General features: G+C 34.6%; 4 protein-coding genes across 5 annotated transcripts; 3 read left to right on the forward strand and 1 right to left on the reverse strand.

Moving 5' to 3' along the window:
* Positions 1-10002: 10002 nt before the first annotated feature.
* LOC106454610 (probable carboxylesterase 8) lies at positions 10003-11188 on the forward strand (the record flags this gene model as incomplete). Its single annotated transcript, XM_013896724.3, has 1 exon — positions 10003-11188. A coding segment is annotated over one exon (969 nt), but the record flags the coding sequence as incomplete, so codon positions are not given.
* A 1368-nt stretch (positions 11189-12556) lies between these two features.
* On the forward strand, positions 12557-14586 carry LOC111215980 (probable carboxylesterase 9). Its single transcript, XM_022720241.2, has one exon. It carries the CDS (start codon positions 12811-12813, stop codon positions 13783-13785), a length of 975 nt encoding a protein of 324 aa, XP_022575962.1. The 5' UTR covers positions 12557-12810; the 3' UTR covers positions 13786-14586.
* LOC106450891 (histone deacetylase complex subunit SAP18-like) lies at positions 14382-15870 on the reverse strand. Of its 2 annotated transcripts, none has more exons than XM_013892682.3 (6): positions 15678-15870; positions 15554-15586; positions 15370-15483; positions 15098-15193; positions 14691-14765; positions 14382-14587 (listed from the first exon to the last, which is right to left on the reverse strand). In XM_013892682.3, the coding sequence occupies exons 1-6, from the start codon at positions 15789-15791 to the stop codon at positions 14555-14557; spliced, it is 465 nt and encodes a 154-aa protein (XP_013748136.1). In that variant the 5' UTR covers positions 15792-15870; the 3' UTR covers positions 14382-14554. The 2 variants fall into 2 exon arrangements, with proteins under 2 accessions (XP_013748136.1, XP_013748137.1); XM_013892683.3 differs by having other exon boundaries at positions 15370-15480; positions 15678-15869.
* A 3045-nt stretch (positions 15871-18915) lies between these two features.
* LOC111215528 (agamous-like MADS-box protein AGL6) lies at positions 18916-21058 on the forward strand. Its single transcript, XM_022719094.2, has 8 exons — positions 18916-19178; positions 19646-19724; positions 19895-19956; positions 20075-20174; positions 20266-20307; positions 20388-20429; positions 20511-20668; positions 20762-21058. Exons 1-8 carry the CDS (start codon positions 18997-18999, stop codon positions 20856-20858), a joined length of 762 nt encoding a protein of 253 aa, XP_022574815.1. The 5' UTR covers positions 18916-18996; the 3' UTR covers positions 20859-21058.
* The last annotated feature ends 1548 nt before the right edge of the window (positions 21059-22606 follow it).

A 22606-nucleotide genomic window follows, 5' to 3' on the forward strand; every position in this document is an offset into this window, starting at 1 on the left:
CTAAAGTGTGTCAATCAAAATCTTGTGTAATGGAAAATTCATCCCTTTCCCTTCTTAACATCCATACAGTTAGTTTCATGTGAAACTCTTAAGCTCACTTAGCAGAGAAAATCTGAAGAAAGTTTGTGAGTAAGTTACTTGTTGGGAAAAAAACAAGATACTTTTCTTCATTTTGTGTAATTATATGGACAAGGCAATTGAATCTTACTCTTTTTAGTTTAAAAAAAAAACAATGGATAGAAAAATTGTAAAAATTTGGTTTAAAATCATATGCAAAAATCTCCCTCTTTTTTTTTTAAATATCATGACTTTAGGAGAATATAGTTCTGCAAGAAGAGTCCTCATGATTCAATTTCAAAACTCAGAACGATTACAGTTTTAAGCAAACAATCAAAGACATAGGGACAAAAATGGTGGTGGAAGAAAGCCTAAACTCAAAAACCTCACGCGGCTTTTGTTGCTTCTCCCCTAGCAACTCCTCGTCTTCTTCGCCATGGACAAAAAACAAGCCACCAAAGTAATCATCTTCTCCTTCTGGGTTTTCTAATTAGCTCTCCTTCGTACTCTGTCTCTAACTTCTGTTACTGTCTCTTCATTAAATTGTAATGGAACTTTTGTATGTGTTTAGGTTGAAGCAGCCCCTGTTTAGACTAACATAAACTTTTTTTGGAATAAGTGGAAACATATGGAATCTAGTTGTAATACATTCAAGATAAAAATTGTTCGTGAATGAGATGGAATCAATGGAATGGAACATAATTAAATTCTAAAAATTACTTTAACTAACTTTAGATATTGGCTAACTTATTTACTCCAGTCAAATAGTATATTTGTTAAGATTTTAAAATTTATTATTATTTATCGTTAATTAAACAAAATTTAGCAACATCTTCTCCTCTATTTAAGCACTCGTACGTTTAATTATCAAACTATCAAATGAAAGGTTGATTCTCTCCTAGCATGTACTATCTACTTCATCATTGTTATATTATATTAACTAGATTAAGACCCGCACTGTTGTGCGGGATTACTTATATTTGTATTTATAAGTTACGTTTTAAAATTAAAATTTTATGAAGATTGATGATATTTAATAAATTTTGATTCACGTTAAATTATTGTTTTATTTTTTGGTTTAGTTCCGGTTCGGTTATGGATTTTGATTTTGGTTCAAAAAATATAGTAATAGTTTGGTTATTTATGAATTTGAGTTTCGTTATTTTAGTTTTTGGTTTGGCTCATCTAATTTTGTAGTTATACTTTATTTATAGTGTCTGTGGGATTGCACGGATTATTATTTTTTTTTTGAATTTTTATTTATAATATATGATGTTTGTTTGTATTAATTACATAATAGTAGTCTTAATTTGGTGTCGATGTTTAGAACCACAAAATTTTGAAAATAGAAGCTATTATCAAAATTACCGAATATTCATTCCAACCCGGGATTATAGCATAAATTTAAAATATTGTATATATTGTTTTGATATTGTTACGAATATCAAATATTTGGTATCAATGGAAGCTGGTAAATTAAAATTAAACATGCATAGATTTAGGGAAATATTTTTTCAGTGCCATGTTCTATATTTTTAAAATAGATTTTGAATTTCGAATACATAAAAATATATCTAAAACTATCTAGAATGATATTGTTGAAATATGTTTTTTTGCATGCTATATTTTCTAAGGAATATACCATCGCGGAATAACACGTTGATGTTGTGTTTGGGTGTATAATAGAGATTTGGGTATAAAATGTTTGACATGGTTAAGAAGAAGAAGTCGATGTTAATTATAATCTAATTGGTCAAAACACTTTATAGATCATGATTTTTGAGTTCATAATTAATCCATGGAAGTTGACCATATTGATCACTTAACCTATAGGTTTCAAAACGTGGAGCAAAAATAACCAATCCATCTATTAGATGAGATTTTAATAAGTTCAATTGATTTCTCCGAGTTAATTCAAACCGTATTTGTTTGGTTCAGATTAAAAAATATGGTTTGTTACTCAAATATTAATGAAAACCATAGTTGGTTTAATATAAATATACCAGTTACCACATCAAATTGTATATATTAGTTTGTTTTTATATTTGGTCACAACCTGCTCAATAAGTCCAAATTAAAAATATGCCATGATAAAATTTAAATAGAATTCTATTTTAATAGAGTAGATAGAGTACATAATTGGTTTATTGTAATTGTATATAACACTGGTTCATGATTTAAATTAAATCCTATGGTTATATTGGTTTACATTTAATAGAGTAGATGTTGGGTTTACGATTCACGATTTAAATTAAATCGTATGGTTATATTGGTTTACATTTAATAGAGTAGATGCTGGGTTAGTAGATGTAGTCGGTTTAATAGGAGATAAAAGCGTGTGATATATCTACAAATAATAATGTAATTAACTTGTTATGGTCCATAAATTAAGTAGCTTCCTAACAAATTTCAAACAGACCAAAACTTAAATGAGAACTTTTATGGTAGATAAATTTAGGACTCTATTTTAATAGAGTAGATTTGTATTTTTGAAAAATATATGAAACACTGTAAAGCTTTAGTTACTTACATTTCCTCCAAATTTATTTCTCTATTATTTTTCCCGATGAATCATGATTTATACCCACATCCTCCAAATTTATTTCTCCATTATTTCTTACGATGAATCATGATTTATACCCACAAACTTATCTTGTTTTTCTATCTTATATATTAAAACAGAAGTCACAACATTGATTCATGTGTGATTTTTTTAAAAATGGACCTAATGGACATATTACTAGAAATTCATATTACATTTAATATCTAATCTTATCATTTAAATTTTGGGCTTACCAAAAAAATTTATTGGGCCATCAATAATTGGATTTAAACAATAGATGATCCATTGGATTTATAAAAATTATAAATTAAATAAATATAATTTAATGTTGTAATACTATACCTCTATATGTTAAATATTTAAATATTTGTTGATGTTAACTTTTAAAATTATAAAGATTTTTTTTTAATAACAAAAATTATAGTATCTAACAATGATTAATCTTTACTACCTTAAACCAATGAAAACAAATTTTAAACTATATAGTTTATTTTAAAAATTAAAAAAAAAAACTAAAATTTAATTATTTACTCGATAAGATAAATCTATGAAGCGAAAAGTTTAATTCAAAAAAAAAAACTTTCTAAATTTGGGAAATGTTACAATATCTTTGAATTTGACGATAAAATAATATTTTACTAATCTTTATATATATAGTTACGATTTTAATAATGAAATAATAATCCGATAAATATATATATAGAAGAAGATACAAATACATGTGAAAGTTTGAAACAATCTATTCAATGAAAAAATATACAGTAAACTTATTGTATTTTAAAACTTGATAGACACATATATATTATAATATATACCAATTTATAATTGAAAACAAATTATTTATATAAAAATAAATGAAAATAAAAGCCCGCGCGGTTGCGCGGGTTAAGATCTAGTTGTTAGTTAATTTTGATATTCTTTTAGCAATCGTTTTGATTCACTCTAGTCTAGAGTATCAGAGTAATTAAGTTAAGTAGTGCATTTTCAAGTCCACTACATTTTAATAATTTAATTTAGATTATAGTTACTTTCATAATAGACTGCTTTTTTTTTTTGATCAAACAACAGCTTTATAATCATTAGTCTCCATAGCTGGAGAAATTGTTTACATCAAGCAATACCAAGGCCAAACCGGCTAAAACATCTGCTGCAACCATATCAAAACAAAGCAATGAGATATAACACCATAAGATAGGAGACAAACACAACACATAAACAACACATAATGTCGCTGAGTAGTCCTCGAAACTCAACGCCAATCGTGCTAAGAAGTGAAATGAAGCTTTGGGAATTAGAGAGCACAAGTACTGGTCTAACGCCCGAGATTGAAACCGCAACAGAAGCAGCTTTAACAATCAGAAGTTCGGCATCACAAGCAGAGGCGACAAAGCACCAAATGGATGAGCCTTTGAACAAAATAAACATGGAAGCATACATAATCTTGGGCACACTACTCCCTGTAGCAGAACCACTCAAACCGAATGGAATATATGGGAGGCAATCATACTTCACAAAGGATAAACAATCCAGAAACACTGAAAAGATAGAAACAACAAGTGTTTCCTTACGAATCTGCCACAAGCGATGAGGAAGCAACTTTAAACTATCATTTGATGGAGTGAAACCAGAAACTAGACTGCATACTGCAGAGAATCGCACAGAGGCGAGTGTGCCTTAACAAGGCACAAGATAACACTCAAAGGACATCATGGAAACAAGCAAGATAGAGACAGAATGTTTCAAATCTATAACCTGCAGGGATGTGTCCGGTAGAAGGATTAATGGGTCCAGTGATGGCGGTGAACGAGATCCAGTGGTGGGGGACATGGTGAAAACAAGAGAAGGGTGAGCTTCATGATAAGAGGTGATGGAGACAGATCTGCCTATTGCAGTAAGGGGTCGTATGAACACGACAATAAGAATCACCAAACCAACATCTTTTAGGAGAAAAGTCTCTTTGAAGATCTGGCTGCTCAAATCTATCTCTCTAAAAGTTTGAATTTTTAGATCTAGATCTGAAAAGGTGAGAGTAAGGACAGAGACGCAAACAGAAGTGGAAGAGGTAGTAAATGCTGAAGTTAGGTCTGGTGGTTCTGGTGGGTCTGGCGGTTCCGGTGAGGAAACGCCGGTGACGGCGGCGGCGGTCATCAGAAGAAGAACGAAGGTAAGCTTCTCTCTCTCTCTCTAGTCAAATCCTTTTTTTCAACATCTGTAGTTTTCATAATAGACTGCTTAAAAACATTAGACTGAAGACAAAAACATGTCATAGAATCTACATAAACGTGATCCTCCAATAAACCATGCTAATTGTACCCAAAAAAAAAACAGAAACCTTACAGTGGCACTTATAAACCTACCAACTCCAACTAACTGTTTAAGAAATTATTACAAATAGCAAAGCTAAACCCTTTCAAATAGCAAAATACATCTCAAATCATGGATCTGTTCTCCAGTGGGTGTCCACCAATTTGTAAACCTCAATGAACAAATCTGGAAACCTACCATTGAAGTACTCGTAGAGCTCACTCAGATTGTTCCTAACATCAGGAACATGACACATCAGAAAACTTACAATTAGAAAAATTGTATGTGCTTTCTTTTATAAATGATTTGTATATAATTAAACATAATTGGTGCCCGATACATAAATATGCAACATTTAAGATTCAAGGAAACATGATAAAGATACTACGAGAAGTATTAATCAAACTCGTTAGTAATAGAAAACAGATTGAGATCTATACAGTGAGATCTAAAACTATATTGTAAAAAGAAAAGACTTGTCATTTCTAGTCCGTTACCATGAAAGATTCAACATTTATGTACTAAAAAGGAGATCAAGTGATTTTGTGAGGAAAAGATTATATAATAAAGGATTTAATGTTATTGATGATATCTAGAGATTTTTACAATCTGCCTCGTAACTATTTAAATGTTCATTCAATTTTCTCGTAAACCATAAGTAACGATCAAATAATCATTCATTTTTTCTTCAAAAATCATGGTTAGCCATTATTAACGATATCTAGATACTCATTCAATTTCCTATAGATCATAAATATCGACATCAATATACATGATTTGTTTTTTTCTTCTCTTTTCTTGATCAATTTTTGTTTGAGACTGAAGCTATCAGTGTTGATCCCTTTATAGATTAAGATATCTAAATTTAAATTTCATATCACATTTAATGTTACAGCATGATATCTACAGATTTGTATAATATGCCTCGTAATTCATGGTGATGTTTAATTGTTCATTCAATTTTCTTGTAATTCATGAATAATGAATGATGTCCATATACTCATTCATATACTGCCTCAAAAATCATGATTAACCATTATATCGTCATCATGATAGTGAAGCTATTGGTGATATCTAGAGATTTTTCTAATCTGCTTCTATTATTTAAATATTTTGAAAACTTAATGGACCTAAACAAAGAATTAAGGCACATAATAAAAGAATTTTTAAATAATTGAAAACGAAAACCCATTAAATTAAAAAAACTTAATGGACCCAAATTAAAAGATGTTTAAATTACAAAGTTCTACGCTCTCAATTACTCTCTCACATTCAAAAAATTTAAAGGAATGGACACAGAACCACAAGATATCGTGAATCAACATGCACTTAATCTAGAGGATATGCTATTTGGAGATGTAGGAAACGTATCTAATATAGTGTATTGCCGTCTCTATAGATCTAACTATTGTATCGTCGTCGCTATAGATCTAATTAGTGTATCGCCGTCATAATTAAGCTTATAGGTTTTCAGATTTAAATTTCGTAGGAAATCTCGTATTAAAAAGTTTTCGATTACTGATCTAATATTGGATTTCGTGCGTCGATTCGAGTTTCTAATTATTGATCTAATATTGGATTTCGTGCCTTGATGCAGTGATTCACGACATACTACAAGATTCCAGAGAACGCTGGATCACTGCAGCGGAGTGGCACCAGTCCAGTTCGGCTTTTTGATTTGCTTCTTGGCCTTATCGGATGCATTCATATAATTGTGTTTGACATCATTGTCTCGTATCAGTTTCACCATAAAACCATATAACATAATATATTTTGTTAAACAGAAAATGCGCAGATAATGATGATCATATTAGTATAACACTGCATATTTAGTACTTACCCAGCTCTGTACAGTTAATGCACAAAGGTTGGTCTGACTAGTACATCGGGATGTGGAGATCTCCTCTGCGGTACAAAGCAAAGACGAAATCTCCAAAGTCAATGGCATACCCAATCGACAGTCTGATATGAAACCTAATTTTGTTGCTCAGTAAGCTTGAGTGGAGCCAGCTGTTGTTGTCCCTCATTGATTCATTATCGACCCGGTAAAGACCTTGTTCATCTACGACAATTAGCGTAGGATTTATGACTTAGAATAAGTCCGCGTTGAGCATAAGGTGATTCATCTCCCAAGCCTGTAGCCACCTTTGTGTAGAATCGCCTGCAAAACTTTTTTTCCAAATATACATGTCGAATCTCCTTTGTATAGATCAGGATGTTGAGCATGAACATCAATGTAATTTTTGGAATGTATATACCTTGATCTTATACGATTTGATGTTGCAGGTTGAGCGGCGGTTGATTAACATTCCTGTCGTCGCTGCCTCCGTCCATTTTGATTATGTCACCGGAGAGAACTCGTACTTTTTTCTCCCACCTTAGAATTCGAAATTAAGTTCTTCTCATCGACTATTCTGAAGTGAAGAAGTGCCATTGATACTATCTTCATTTGGCGGTATGCAAAATCTTTGCCAGGGCAGATTCCTGGACCAGCCTATATACATATACAGCCAAAGAACACAAAACATCTCAGGTAGTAGAAGAGAACGTCTTCACTCTTAACAACCACATCTGGGAGAGAGAGAGAGAGAGAGAGAGAGAGAGAGAGAGAGAGAGAGAGAGAGAGAGAGAGAGAGTGTACAAACATAAAAGCTTATGAATTTGAATGGTGATTCTGGTTGGAACACGCCATCCTTAAGCCATCTCTCTGGCTTGAACTCCTCAGCCTGTTGTCCCCAAATATAAGTCATCCTTCCAATGGCATAGGATATGTAGTAGACATTACCCTTCTCTTCACTCTATGTCCATTTGGAAGCACATCATCATTCTCTGTACACCTCGTGTCCTTTAGAATGAAACCAAAAGAAAGTGTTAAAATCCTCATTGGTTTGGATCAATCACAGAAGAATCTTTAAAGGAGTGGTACCACAGGGACAGCAGTGTAAAGCCTCAAGGTCTCAGACAAGGCCGCATGGAGATACTGCATCTGATCAAGAGCCTCTTCATCTATACTCTCAACGAAACCTTTCCCATCGGTTGTTTCCTCATGACTCGACGTCACGTCTCTGATCTCTCATACTATTTTCTCCTGAACAAGTGGGTTTTTGCAGAGCATGTACAAGAACCAAGAGAGAGATGCAGCGGTTGTGTCCTTCCCAGCGATCAAAGCTCAAGATTATATCCCTCAGATACTTATCATTCATCCTCTCTGGATCTTTCTCCCTCTCCACCAGAAATCTCGATAATATATCCTCTCTAATAGCCTAAGTACAAAGCCAAAACATTTTTGGTTTTAACATTCAATCAAAACAAGAGGGTTGAGAACTTAAGAGAGAACTCACAGTGTTCTGTTCTTTCCTTTTAGTGATAATGAGTCTATAGACAAACTTATCTATAGTAGCAATGCTCTTCTTGAGCCTAGCTTGTGATCCGATGTTGAGAAACCATTTCAGCTTCCAAAGCGGATCGATGAACCTCAACCTAGTTGCATCGTTCCCTCCCTTCGTCGAAAGCCTCCCTACATGAATTTGTTGTTGATCTTGGTTCTTAAAATTACCTGAAGACCGGTTGTTCCACAACCTTCAACAGTGAAGTAGCAATGCACTAAAGACTTGTCATTTCTAGTCTGTTACCATGAAAGATTCAATATTTGTACACTAAAAAGAGATCAAGTGATTTTGTGAGGAAAAGGTTAGAAATAAAAGGTCCAAAGATATTTTGAGGAAAATGACTTATCTTTTCAAATCTTTTTATGTCTTTGATATTGATTCATGTTCTTCAATCAAGAAAAAAATCAGTCAGATCTAAATCTATATTGTGAGAGGAAAAGACCATTTCTAGTTTGTTACCATGAAAGATTCAACATTCGTACACTAAAAAAGGAGATCAAGTTATTTTGGGAGGAAAATCATGTTTTTATAAAATATGTGGCTTAATTTTTAATTTATATTAATTTATTTTAAATAGCTAATTGATAGTTTTTTACAATGAAATAATATTCTATTTGATTGTAATTTACATGATATAAAAATTTCTCTGAATATGAATCTTTATCTTTAAGACAAACGAAATTATCTTTATCTTAAAATTTATTTTTATTATCAAAATTTATTTTAATTATTTGCTTCCAATGTCTTGGAGCTTTTTTTTTTGTGTGTGTATGATGTTGTTCTCTTGTTAATAGTATTATTCTCTTTTGTAAAATTATTTAGTCCTTGTTGAGGAAGATATCAAGAGCACAATGATCAAAAGGGTTTCTGTTCCCATTGACCGTGAAACTGGAGCTTGCAAAGGGTGTGTGTGACTCATTACACTTTGTTACCAGTTTTGCGAATTTCAGATGCTAACTTGAATTTTGTTTTTAACGAATTGCTTACAGCATATGAGAATGCGTTTGAACTTGATGGTAGTGACATGAGCATGGAATATCGTTTTTGACATTGTAGTCGATTGAAGGCCTAGTTTCACTCCCACAGGTTGATAAATCTTGATAGGAAAGCGCCCAACTTCTCACTGGTTCTTTCTTTTATTTTTGGCAATTAAGAAAACCTTTAAGGACCGAGTAAAAGCCTGCAATTGAAAATGCTCTTAATACTTAAGTCTTATTGGTCTGCTTGAAGCTTGATGATGAGTTAGCCTAGGTTCATAGTGACAAAAATGTTACAGTCCTATATTCTAAATCCTTATTCAAAACTCTAAAACATGCTTCTGAGTCAAACAAACACTTGTAACAATACAAGAGGAGATTCACCACAACATAAGAAAACAAGTTCGTTGGATATTTATGAGAAAAAGGTTTTAATGCACATTCGTTGGATATTTATGAGAAAAAGGTTTTAATGCACAATAACGCTTATGTCGACTATTATGGTACACAAAGATATTAGCCGTTATATTAGGTTTGCTTCTACGATTTGGTGTCAAACGTAGTAATGAGTCTGATCTTAAACCACTATTAATGGATAGCTGATAGCATTCTAATCTAGGCAGATCCAACTACAAGGTCTCCGTCTTTAATGAAAAACGTTGATCGTTTCAACCTCTCAGATCTTCAGTTTCAGAATCCTTCTTCATAATCACACTTCACACACACACACACACTCCACCACAGAAACTATCTCCATCTCAACTCAGATGGGTCCCTCACCAGACACCGTGACTTCCCCAAACTACCCCCGACCGAACACTCCAAAGACATCCCTCTAAACCCAAACAACAAAACCTTCATCCGTCTCTTCAAGCCCCGCAACATCCCCCCGCCGGAGACCAAACTCCCCATCCTCATCTACTTCCACGGCGGAGGTTTCATCCTCTACAGCGCCGCCTCCGCTCCTTTCCATGAATCCTGCACCAAAATGGCCGACCGTCTCCAGACCATGATCCTCTCTGTCGAATACCGCCTATCCCCAGAGCACCGTCTCCCGGCGGCGTACGACGACGGCGTCGACGCCATCTCATGGCTCCGAGACCAAGCTCGCAACGGAGGGGACCGTGACACGTGGCTGAGCGACGTTGATTTCTCGAGATGCTTTGTCATGGGATCGAGCTCCGGCGGGAACATCGTGTACAGCGTCGCGTTGCGCGTCGCGGAGGCGGATCTCTCTCCGGTTAAGATCCGAGGGCTGATAATGAACCAAGCTTTCTTCGGCGGCGTGGAACCGTCGGATTCGGAGTCGCGTCTCAAAGACGACAGGATCTGTCCGTTGACCGCGACTCACTTGCCTTGGTCGCTTTGTTTGCCTCACGGTGTGGATCGTGACCACGTGTACAGTAACCCGATCAAGAGCAGCGGGGCGGAGGAGAGAGAGAAGATGGGGCGGTTTCCGTCGACTCTTATTAACGGTTACGGTGGTGATCCGTTGGTTGATAGGCAGAGAGACGTGGCGGAGATGCTGAAGGCACGTGGGGTTCACGTGGAGACGAGGTTTGATAAAGATGGGTTTCATGCGTGTGAGTTGTTTGATGAGAACAAAGCTAAGGCTTTGTATGATACAGTTGAGGGTTTTATGAAGAGTTGTTCGATGACTGCACCGTCGTCCAACATGTAGTAGTACGTTGTAATGATGTTCTTATGAAATTATCTACCATAATAATGAAATTATGCATGCAGTATATCATGTACTTGTTGTTTTTTTGTTTGGCTGACGGATCTCTCTCCTCTCCTAGAGAAAGAGTTCTCTCTCGACAATCGTTCCTCTCTTATCAAATTTCTATCTTTCAGAGAGGCAAAGATTTTTGAGAGTGAGAGAGATCCACTTTTTGGTTCCGGTTTCGGTTTCATCCGACCGGACTCTGTCTCCGGCGTTCTCGCCTTTTCCTCCGGCGAAGATCGGCCGGCTTTTGTCTCCGTGTCGCATATACCTTTATGTGACGGCGGCTTACTCCGGGTTTTTTCCCGTTTTCGTCGATCTACTCTTCTTCTGGCTATCAACATCAAATCGTCTCTCTTTCTTTCCTAGTCGGATTGTTCTTTCCCTTAGTTGGAAAGCCGGTGATGGATAGATCGATTGTAGATGATTGTTTTTTCTGAAGGGTAGATCCGGTTGGCGATTGGGTTTCTTTGAAGCTGGCTCTTGTAGCAACCGTTTCATCGATGATCTCCGCTAGCGGCGGAGTTCTGATGCGCCGCCTCCTTGCTTCCGGTGGACGACAGCGGACCTTCATCTTGACACGTGTGCATGCATCGCTGGGCGAACGCACACGCGGTGGGTGACGTGTCCCTCTTTCCTCGACGGTTTACTCTATGGGCTGACGGCCCATATTTGTTTTCTTTGGTTGGCCCATCTGTTTGGATTTTTCTCTTTGTTCCGTTGGTCCGTTTGCTGTTTGGGCTTTTTGTAATGTTGTTGGGCTTAGTCTCTTGGGCTTTGTCCCACTTAATAAATTCAGATGACAAAAAAAAAAAAAAATCATGTACTTGTTTGAGTGTTATAAGCGAGTTACATTTGCAATGTCGCTTTGTGTCTATCCGTAAGGTTCTGAATCTCTCTACTATTTGTATGATGTTTAAACTGAATCGGATGTTCAAATGTTAAAGTGCTGCCGCTTAAAGCTTAAGTCAAGTTTATCAACATTTCAATTTATGATTTTCGTTAAAAAAAACGATGAATTTTGAACACAATAGCTTATAATAATTAGCAAAACTACATTTTTATTTTTTTGAGTAAAAAAATTAAAATATAGAAATAACTATGATATATTTACAGTATTTAAATTGTGAAATAATCATACAAATCAATGTAAACAAACATAATTAAATAATGAATCAATAAACAATTTTGATATAAATTAAGAAAAAAAAGTTTTTGCTGTTGCTACTTGCTACAGTGTGTGCATCAAATATAGTGTAGCACTATAACCAAAACTACATTATTGTTTTGAATATTGCATTGAGGACACTGTTAGTCTAACAGGCACTCTTCAACTTCAACCATAATTTCAACATGGAAATATTAAATTATTCTGAGATTAATAATTAGCAAAACTACATCACTGTTTTGTGTATTGCACTGGAGTCTGGAGACACTTTTAGATGTGCACAATTTCACCATGTAGATATATATTTTTCAAAGGCTTAAAATGACAGTGCTTAGACAATTGAATCAATCATTTGCATGCACGCAATAAAATGTCTTTGAGTTCCATGTAAATTAGACAAAACATAAGCAAACGTACAACATTATTCCTCATTTAGACAAAAGAAAAAAAAAATTCAAAAAATCCTTGAACTGGTCAATATCGCTAAAACTAAGCAACATCATGACCTCAAATTAGTCCGTGCATTAATGCTAATCACACACAGCTTAAGCTCCAATAAAACATAAACACACAAAAAACTTAAATAACTCCAAACACTTCTTCCTAATCATAGTTCAGATTTTAAAACCATGTCACGAGACCCAGTCCCCGCGTTTGATGCATACAAGCACCTCAACCTCTCAATCAACCCCGACGGCTCTTGCACTCGCAACTTCGAGTATCCAATAGTCGACCCCGACCCCTCCCCGTCCCCTGGAAAGCTCACCGCCTCCAAAGACATCACCATCAACCTCGAAACCGGCGTGACCGTGCGCATCTTCCGACCAACCAACCTCCCTTCCAACGACAACACCATCGCTCGCCTCCCGATCCTCATCCACCTCCACGGCTCCGGGTGGGTCCTCTACCCAGCCAACTCCCCCGCGAACAGCCGCGGCTGCTCCCAGATGGCCAGCGAGCTAACGGTGATCATCGTCTCCGTCAACTACCGTCTAGCTCCAGAGAACAGGCTCCCGACCCAATACGACGACGCATTGGAAGCTCTCCTCTGGGTCAAACGCCAAGCCGTCGACAAAACTAACGGCGAGCCGTGGCTCAGAGACTACGCCGACTTCTCGCGCTGCTACATCTTCGGCTCCAGCACCGGCGCCAACCTCGCTTTCCAGCTGGCGCTAAGGTCGTTAGACCACGACTTGACGCCGTTAAAAATAGACGGGAGCGTGTTTTACCAACCGTTCTACGGCGGGAAAGCTAGGACGAAGGCCGAGCTTAAAAACTTCGCCGACCCGGTGATGCCGGTGCCGGCGATAGACGCCATGTGGGAGCTTTCTCTGCCTAAGGGCGTTGATAGGGATCACAGGTACTGTAATCCGGTGGGTTACTTGCCGCAGAAGGAGAAAGTGGGGCGTCTGGGACGGTGCTTGGTGATTGGTTACGGCGGAGACACGTTGGTTGATCATCAGCAAGACTTTGTGGAGATGCTGGTTACGGCTGGTGTTAGGGTTGAAGCTAAGTTTGACGATGCTGGTTTCCATGGGATCGAGCTCGTTGATCCACGGCGAGCCGTTGCTCTTCTTAATATGATCAGAGAGTTTATTAATTAATTAATTATAATAAAAATTAATGAAATAAGATTTTAATGTAATATATGAAAGAAAAAAAAATCAGTTTAAGTTATGGTTAAATATTTTTTTGTAAAATTTTGTTTTCGTGAAATGAATAAAATGATCACTTTATTTGAAGTAATATTCAAAATAAATGATAAAATTATCATTGCTTTGTTTACTTTTAATTAAAATTAGTTCAGTTCATGTGATCAGGTTTAGAAAATAGAAATCCAAAGATCTGACGGTGGATAACATCATCCTGAACTAATACATAAACATCATTCTTCACGGGATCAGTGTCATTTTTCGTAACACTGTAGTTGAAAGATCTTCGACTTACCAAAACTGTTTTACCAAAAAAACAATGTCATCTAAGTTAAAATGATGGAGTCCTAGTTAGGCTAGGTTTTGGACAAGAAGACATTGCATTTGATTATTGAAGGATGCTCAGGGAAATCACTATTGTCAATGTTGCTCGTGGGGAATTTAATCGATGAAAAAAAGAGGTGTTACAAGTTTTCTATTGTACTAGTATTACTATTAGTCATATTGACAGGATTTGGTTAAATCTAATTTCAGGAAAGAACCAACGGTTAATCAAAAAGTAGAACATGTTTTACTAAATCAATAGTGCACAAGACCAGATCCAAAGATACATAAACATATGTGTCTAAACAAAGTTTTGAAACGGAAACAACCATGAATGCGTTCTTTCACTTGTGCACACACACCTAAAGCTCAATTGACGAGAAACAGAAACCAACTCTCAGTAGATAGCCACATCCAGATAATCACCAATCTACAAAAAGAAAAGATGAATAATTGCAGTTATAGCTACCAAGTTTTGATTATAAAGGTTTTCAAAATCTTATGTGTATGTGTGTTATGTTTCAACTCTTTACCTCGAAATGAAGGTCAGCGAGTGTTTTACTGTCATCTGGTTGCTTTCGGTTTGGATAAGACATCGTCTGACCAACCTTTTATCAATCAACCAAAAAAAAAAAAACAATCACAAGATCAGTCCATGTGTTCTTGGTATCATAAGCAAAACAAGACAACAACAAGTACAGCGAACTAAATCTGAATGATCATAAGCATGGGAAGATCCCTAATCGATGCATATATGATTTAAGCATGCTTCATAACCCAACTATAACGAAAAGACAATGCTCAAGCTAGTGTATAAACATTACTTTCTCAAATCTCTGAATCACTGATAGCTAATCCTACTACTAAAAAGAGTGGCAGAAAAGCACAGAAGAACGCATCATCTTTATCAAGAATGTGAAGATGATAAAAATAATTTCACCTGTCTGACAATAAAGCGGCCATTCTTGTCTGGATAAACAAACGCAAAAGACAACCTTGCATCTCTTCTCCTAGCTGCTACAGACACTTCTTTGACCTGTAACAAAAAAAAAAAACGTGGTTTTACTCTCTATATTCCCTTTGTATGCAATTAGAAAACCTCCAAAACTCAAAAAAAAATCAAACAGTGGAAGAAAGTGGCTTCTTTAACTAAAAGATTACACCTTTTTCAAACAATATACAATAGGCACATCTACTAAAGAGACTACATACCAAATCTGTTAACTCGCGAAGATTAGCATCTTTCCAAGTGTAGATTTGAACTTCATCCTTAGGCTCTTTGCCTCTCACAGCATAATCTTCCTTCGTATGATGACCACCCGTCTGCTAAAGCATTGATAATATGCGATTGGTAATCAATACGTTAAAAGGAAGAGACTTTGGAGAAAAGACGAACCTTGGTGAACACACGAAGAAGCAGGGGACATGTCTGCAATTCGAAATAGTAGAATCAGTGAGTTCAATTATAAACCCTAGAAAAAGATTCTCCACGGATACGAGATTGTGAATCGAATACAAACCTTCTCGCGATCGACAGGTTCGGTTTTAGGGCGAGGAGGTTGTTGATTAACGCCTCTCGCAGGCGGCGGCGGCAACGGCCTACCACCACCTTGTCTTCTCGCTGTTTCAGCCATCTCTCTCTCTCTCTCTAACGCTCTCGAAAATCTCCGACGAAGGTATTGTAGTTGTAATGTCCCAAGAAGAGTGATAGGATTGCTTTAGGCCCATTACTATTTAACTTAAATGGGCCTTTTCTAGATTAATATTGGGCCTTTATATTATTTCTTTGTCGAGGGCCCTTTTATAATACTGTGGTTATCAACACTGTGGCTCTAACTAAAAACAGAAACATGCAACATATATTAGTTTAACGAAAAAAAAAACTTCTCATGAAATGTTAATATAGTTCACATATTTCTTCTTTATTTGATTTTCTTTCAATATCCCGTTGTCAATCGATACTTTTGACACATCAGAATAGTTATCTAACAACATGAAGAAGAAAACATCGATACCAATCCAGACTTATCGTTTGTATTGACTGGTATCTTTTTGTTCTCAGTTAATTTTAACATTCATTCAAAATTTCTCACTGAATGAAGAGCATCATCTACAATTGGGTATATTATATATAACCAAAGTAAACCGCGCAACAATTATACTTACCGGCCTACCCGGTATAAGCCAGTCAAGTCAATACAAATGATAATAATGTATAATGAGACTTCACGTGCCCTCCTAGATCCTAAAATAAAACTATATGCTGGTTTTTTTGCCAATTTCCTTTTGCTTCTTTTTTTTTTTTTGTTCACACATTTTGCTTCTTTCTCTCTTTTGTTCACACTTTGCTTCGTTCTCTTTTTTTTTGTCGAGCTTCGTTCTCTTGTTATAGTATAATGGTAAGAAAAGCATATGACAAAAAAGAAAAGAAAACGGGGTCATTGATTGCTTTGATGTTTCAAGAACGTCGTATTCATAACGATAAGGCGCAGTGACCCTACACTCACATGAAGCTGCAGTGCTATCTCCACAAGAATGCGAGGATATTAATATTTTTCAAATAACATTTGGTGAGGAAATTAATATACAAGTAAATATATTACTATAAAGTGAAAAGTATGAAACTACAAAGACTACCAGATCTTCTTTGCTTCCCTTTCCGAATTTGGCATGCCCGAACTCATATCTTCACAAATAGATCATTATTCAATATTTTCTTTTGTTTCTGTGAGACATATACTGATGTTTAATTCACGTGGCTTGTTTTTTTCAAAGGAAATACTAAATAGTCGAGATTCGAGTACTATAATGCTGTCTACCATGTTCTATGAAACTCGTCCGAAACATATATAGTTTTTATCTCATCAACATACGACTTTTCCTTTTTTATTTTCTTGGATTTGACACAACGAGGATGGTTTGGTCAGTGTCCTTTGTTTTCCTTTTGCATGTACAGTTGTAATAACTTTCGAAACATATAGACCAACAAGCTTTCATTTTCTTTAACAAGTTCTAATTACTTAAACAGCTATATGTTAGTGCATTTATGGGTTCTTAATTTTGTTGAGGTATATAAACCATAAGTGTAGTATAACTCTGGATTTGTGGAAGAATTTGTTGAGAAATAAAATAAAACAGTTTAGGCAATTAATGCATGGTTATTTATTACTCGTTTGACAATGTTAAAAGCTTTGAGTCAGATTGGTTATATAAATAGGTTAAAAAATATATAATATATACGATATACACACACATTTAAGCTTTAATATCCACGTATATCTTCAACTTGATTTATGGATTACGATTATATAGATGTTAAACTGTTAACTAAATAGTATCATTGTTTGTTGTTCCATGTGATGATTCTCTGTTCGTTCGCTAATTTGTGTGCTGTTCCTCCAATAGATGGGAGTATCTAACAGAAGCAAAGAAACATAAGTGACGGATCCATTGATTTTCTTAAAAATTGTGAAACCTCGGACAAAGGAAGAGAACTTCGTTATTTTTCTAAATCTGTGTAAAAAATGATGAGGTTTGAATTTTTTTTTTCTTACTAGAAGACCATAAAGACTGACACGTTCACTGGCATATCAAAATTATTACATGTGACGACTATATTTTAGGGAAGCTTCGCTAGCTCGTTAGCCAAAACTAATGCGAAGTTTTTTGACCTTTTTTACTAAAAAAAAAGCAAATGATGTTTTTTTTTTACTTGAGGAGGCAAAAACTATAGTTGAGCTGATGTGGTAGAAAATAAGTTAAACTGTCAATCAGGTATTAAGTTATAAAGTGAACCTTCATCAACAAAATAAAAACTGATATAAATCATTCAGCTATTAGCATTAAAAATTCAAATCTAATCTTGTAAACAAAATCAAATTAGATTGAATCCATATATGCATATAGGGGAATATTTCAAATCATTTATAGTGGAAATAGCGTGAGCTTCGCTTATTGTACTTGTTTACCTAACATCTTACTATTATTAACCAAATATGTGAAACCTCCAAAAACGACGATGAATTTTCTGCGATCCTTTTGACCAATTAAATTTTCAAATATTGGTAGAACTTAACCAGCAGTAATTTCATACGTAATCAACATCGTTCAATTTAGGTTATATAAACATTCTAACTAAATATGGTAATATACTGAGCCACTGCTATTTAATTAAATTATTTGTAACGGCGATTACCTTTATAAAAATTTAAGAGATCAATGCTTCACCCGAGTAGACAACCGATTTTTATGTTTAGTAGCTAATATACCAATTAGTTATCATGTAATAATAAAAAAAAATTCCTGACCGTGAACATGAACTATAACATTTGAAGAAAAAAACTGAATTCGTTTTTTTTAGGCAACAAAAAACTGATTTCGTTTGAATTTGAAATATCAAGCTCTTTGGAAAGCAAAGAATAATATAGTTATTAAAAAGTGAAAATAATTGAACTTCTAGTGGTCCAACTGTTACAAGAAGATTTCCATTCTGAGGTATTAACTAAAATTACGAGAACATAGTTATCATTTTGCTCCATCAAAATTGACATCATTTTTAGTTTATTTATTTCTAATTTCTATTTCTAAAAATTTATCATTTGTTGTACTACTTACTTAGTACAGTCGAGAAACAATAATTAATGATATTTAATCAATCACCATTTTAACCTAAAAGGGTTTTACCTATTTATATATATACACACATATATATATATATATATATATATATATATGACACGTTATCGTGTACGATACAATATATTCCTTTGATATACTTCAAAAAGTTACTAGTTCCTGATAAGAGAAGAAATCAGAATCAAGAAAAAGGAGAGAGAAAATATGGGAAGAGGGAGAGTGGAGATGAAGAGGATAGAGAACAAAATCAATAGGCAAGTGACCTTCTCAAAAAGAAGAAATGGTTTGTTGAAGAAAGCTTATGAGCTCTCTGTTCTCTGTGATGCTGAAGTTGCTCTCATCGTCTTCTCTAGCCGTGGCAAGCTCTACGAGTTCGGCAGTGTCGGGTATATTTCTGCTCCTTTGCACGATCTTCTTAGCTCTTTATATATTTCAATAAAGTTAGGTTTCTTATAAAACTAATTAAATGGGCTCTTTTATCACTAGCTATATCGTACGAATACGATTAAAAAAATGATCAAGGCTTTATCTTGTGGGTATTCTTAAAGGTTGTGTCTTTTATCCTAAGGTAACTAGGGTTCATCGTTATACTTTATCTCAGTACTCCCTCTCTCTTAGATCAATTATCATAAGCCAATGTGTCCGTCCGTACGTTTTACTTTGTTATTTGATTTTTTTTTTTATAATTTGGATCTGGATTCTTTGGTCTTGAAGAAACAAAATCCAAATGGTTAGGGAAAAACAACTAAATTAGGGTTTCCTTTCGTTGGTCTTTGTCGTAAGAAAGAAACTCTAAACATAATTGAGCTAAAGATCTCTCGCGTGTAATAATCTTTTTAAATTTAATTTGCAGAGTTGAAAGAACTATTGAACGGTATCATCGTTGCTACAACAGTTCTGTGACCAATAATAGACCTGAAGAGTCTAAACAGGCACGTATATATACGTACTTTGACTTTGGTTTATACAATAGATGATCTTGATTATATATTTATACAATAGATGATCTTGATTATATATTTATACAATATATAACGTTCACTTCAAATTCTCTTGCTACTATATGCTTTTCTATATAATTCTGTATTTCTATATGGTGCAGAACTGGTGTCAGGAGGTGGCAAAGCTGAAAGCCAAATACGAATCGCTTGTTCGCACTAATAGGTCTAGTAACAGTTTACTAAAGACTTAGAAGTTATATAGTAATCATGATCTTCTGCTATACATATTATATATATAACTGAATAGTTGACATGTGTTGATATTCATGCTAATTATCAAGGCATTTGCTTGGAGAAGATATTGGAGAAATGGGCGTGAAGCAACTGCAAGCGTTGGAGCGGCAGCTGGAAGCAGCTCTTACTGCGACTCGACAACGGAAGGTTGTATCATCTAGACCGGTCTTGTTTCATTTCCAATCATATGTTCATGAAGACTAAACCAAAATTAATCTTGCAACTGATATATATGCAGACACAAGTTATGATGGAAGAAATGGAAGATCTTCGGAAAAAGGTAAGTTACATATAAATGTTACATAGCAAATTGATACATGTATTTTTCATATACCAATCAATCTACTTTTGAAATGGTAGGAGCGGCAACTCGGAGACATAAACAAACAACTCAAGATTAAGGTTTTCACTTTAGGTCTCAAGATTATCATTTTTGTAGAAAAATAACTAAGTCGTTTATGATTTTAATATGTTTGCCAATAGTTTGAAGCCGGAGGCCATGCTTTCAAATCCTTTCAAGACTTCTGGCCAAACTCGGCAGCATCGATGATGGCCGGTGATCCTAACAATTCTAAATTTCCGGTTCAGCCTTCTCATCCTGATTCAGTGGATCGCAACACCGAACCCTTTTTACAAATAGGGTACGTAACAATTTTCCATTTTTCTTCGTGTTGTGAAAATGGATAGAAGTTATGTATTGATTATAAGACTAGTTTGGTACTTGTATACATTAGGTTCCAACAACATTACTACGTGCAAGGTGAAGGGTCTTCGGTACCAAAGAGTAATGTGGCATGTGAGACTAATTTCGTCCAAGATTGGGTTCTTTGACCCTTTGTTGACTAGATCACGATGCCAATGTCACTCCAATTTCAGCTCTAAAGTTGGACACTTCAATTAGAATTGTTTTTTTTATAAGAAAAACTTAGTTTTTATCACTGGTGCGTTACTTAGTTCGAACTCGTGTGAGTGTGTCCAGTATCCGCATGTATGGATTCCTTAAACATTTTAACACGTTTGTTTTTCTGACACTCATTTTCATACGAACTGAAATTTAATTCCAAAACAGTAAGTAAGCTGTGACTAACTATGAACGAACCCCAAGCAACGCTTTTCCAAAAGTAAGCAAAAAGTTAAACTAAATACGAACGAATCAAAAAAAAAGGCACATAGTATCCTTGGAATAAATCGCGATGGTTAAGCTGGACCTACTTTATCGTTACATAATTTGAGTTTGGCAAACGTCACTGATCTGTCTTTTTCACAAGTCCTCGTATTATTGATTTTTGCTATTTTATGTTTCCAACTAAAAAAGTTACAATGGAAGCCCCACCCACCCGTTTATGACTGGGGCTATTATCACAATGTAAGCCTATTTTATAAGTAGGCCCTTACATAATATAAGAATAGGCCCAAATCTGTGTCTAAACGCACGTGCCAATGCAATATCTCTTTCATGTACAGTACATCTATTATCCAAACATGTTTATTACAACATTATATACGCTTCAAAACCCTATTTTTCTCTGTAATTCTAAAAAATCGAGAGGTAATGTTCATAATAATGAATTTTACTACTACTTACATTCTATACATTATATGTTTTTTCTATGCTTCAAGTATTATTAAAATTAAATCGTTAATAGCTTTTGCTATTAGTATTATACTATTGGTTACTCTCTAAAACACCGATGTATAGATGTATAAACGGTGCATGTTCCTATATTTGTGTAAAATTTTAGATACAAAGTTATAATCAGGAAAGTATGTAGAATGTAATTACTGTCCAGATAGTAACTTTACTAGTATGCATACTGAAGAACCGCCTAAAGGAATAGAGTCTCAAAATTAAAAATTCGAATTTCATTGTCTAAGAAACAATCTCTGATGTTGCGGGGTTGACTGAACTAAGTCATTTGTGTTCTAGTTGTTTCTGACATATTATGGATAAATTAAGATCTGAAATTTCATTTTAAAAAAATATAACAAATTCTCGAGAAAAAATTTAGTGACTAAGTTTAAGGTTTTAGTCGTATATGCATGGGCCGAGATCATTGAATCTGAGTATTAGTTCATCTCCAATCCATAACACTATTTTAATGTAATTTTGGCACTAAATTTTTTTAAAGTCTTCAACCACAATATCAAATATCACATTAAATCATTTTTATATCATTAATGAAGATTCTCTTGGTTGATAATTTTGATAAATATTAATTATTTTTATGAATAAAATGTATAAATTAATATTAAAATTGTAACTACAATACTATTTCTATTTTAAAATGTTTAAATTAAACTATGTGTTTAAAATTAATTTATATTTATATATAAATTAATATGAAATATTAATTAAATTAAATATAAAAATAACTATGATATATTTAAAATATTTAAATTGTGAAATAATCATACAAATCAATGTAAAAACATAATTAAATAATGCATCGAATAAACAATTTTGATATAAATTAAGAATTTTTTTTTTTGCTGTTGCTACAGTGTGTGCATCAAATATAGTGTAGCACTATAACAAAAAAAAATCACACCAAAATGCAGCTGCATTCCGTTGGATTAGA

Source organism: Brassica napus, chromosome A5 (genome assembly GCF_020379485.1).
Source record: "Brassica napus cultivar Da-Ae chromosome A5, Da-Ae, whole genome shotgun sequence".
In the NCBI taxonomy this organism is placed as follows: Eukaryota; Viridiplantae; Streptophyta; class Magnoliopsida; order Brassicales; family Brassicaceae; genus Brassica; species Brassica napus.

Excerpts from the sequence above, each read along its gene's own strand:
- LOC111215528 (XM_022719094.2), top strand. The coding sequence starts at position 18,997 with ATGGGAAGAGGGAGAGTGGAGATGAAGAGGATAGAGAACAAAATCAAT. Across the intron at positions 19,725-19,894 it reads GACCTGAAGAGTCTAAACAG|AACTGGTGTCAGGAGGTGGC; the intron begins GCACGTATATAT and ends TATATGGTGCAG. Across the intron at positions 20,175-20,265 it reads CTGCGACTCGACAACGGAAG|ACACAAGTTATGATGGAAGA; the intron begins GTTGTATCATCT and ends ATATATATGCAG.
- LOC106450891 (XM_013892682.3), bottom strand. The coding sequence starts at position 15,791 with ATGGCTGAAACAGCGAGAAGACAAGGTGGTGGTAGGCCGTTGCCGCCG. Across the intron at positions 14,766-15,097 it reads GCCGCTTTATTGTCAGACAG|GTTGGTCAGACGATGTCTTA; the intron begins GTGAAATTATTT and ends GATTGATAAAAG. Across the intron at positions 14,588-14,690 it reads TCGCTGACCTTCATTTCGAG|ATTGGTGATTATCTGGATGT; the intron begins GTAAAGAGTTGA and ends TTCTTTTTGTAG.
- LOC111215980 (XM_022720241.2), top strand. The coding sequence starts at position 12,811 with ATGTCACGAGACCCAGTCCCCGCGTTTGATGCATACAAGCACCTCAAC.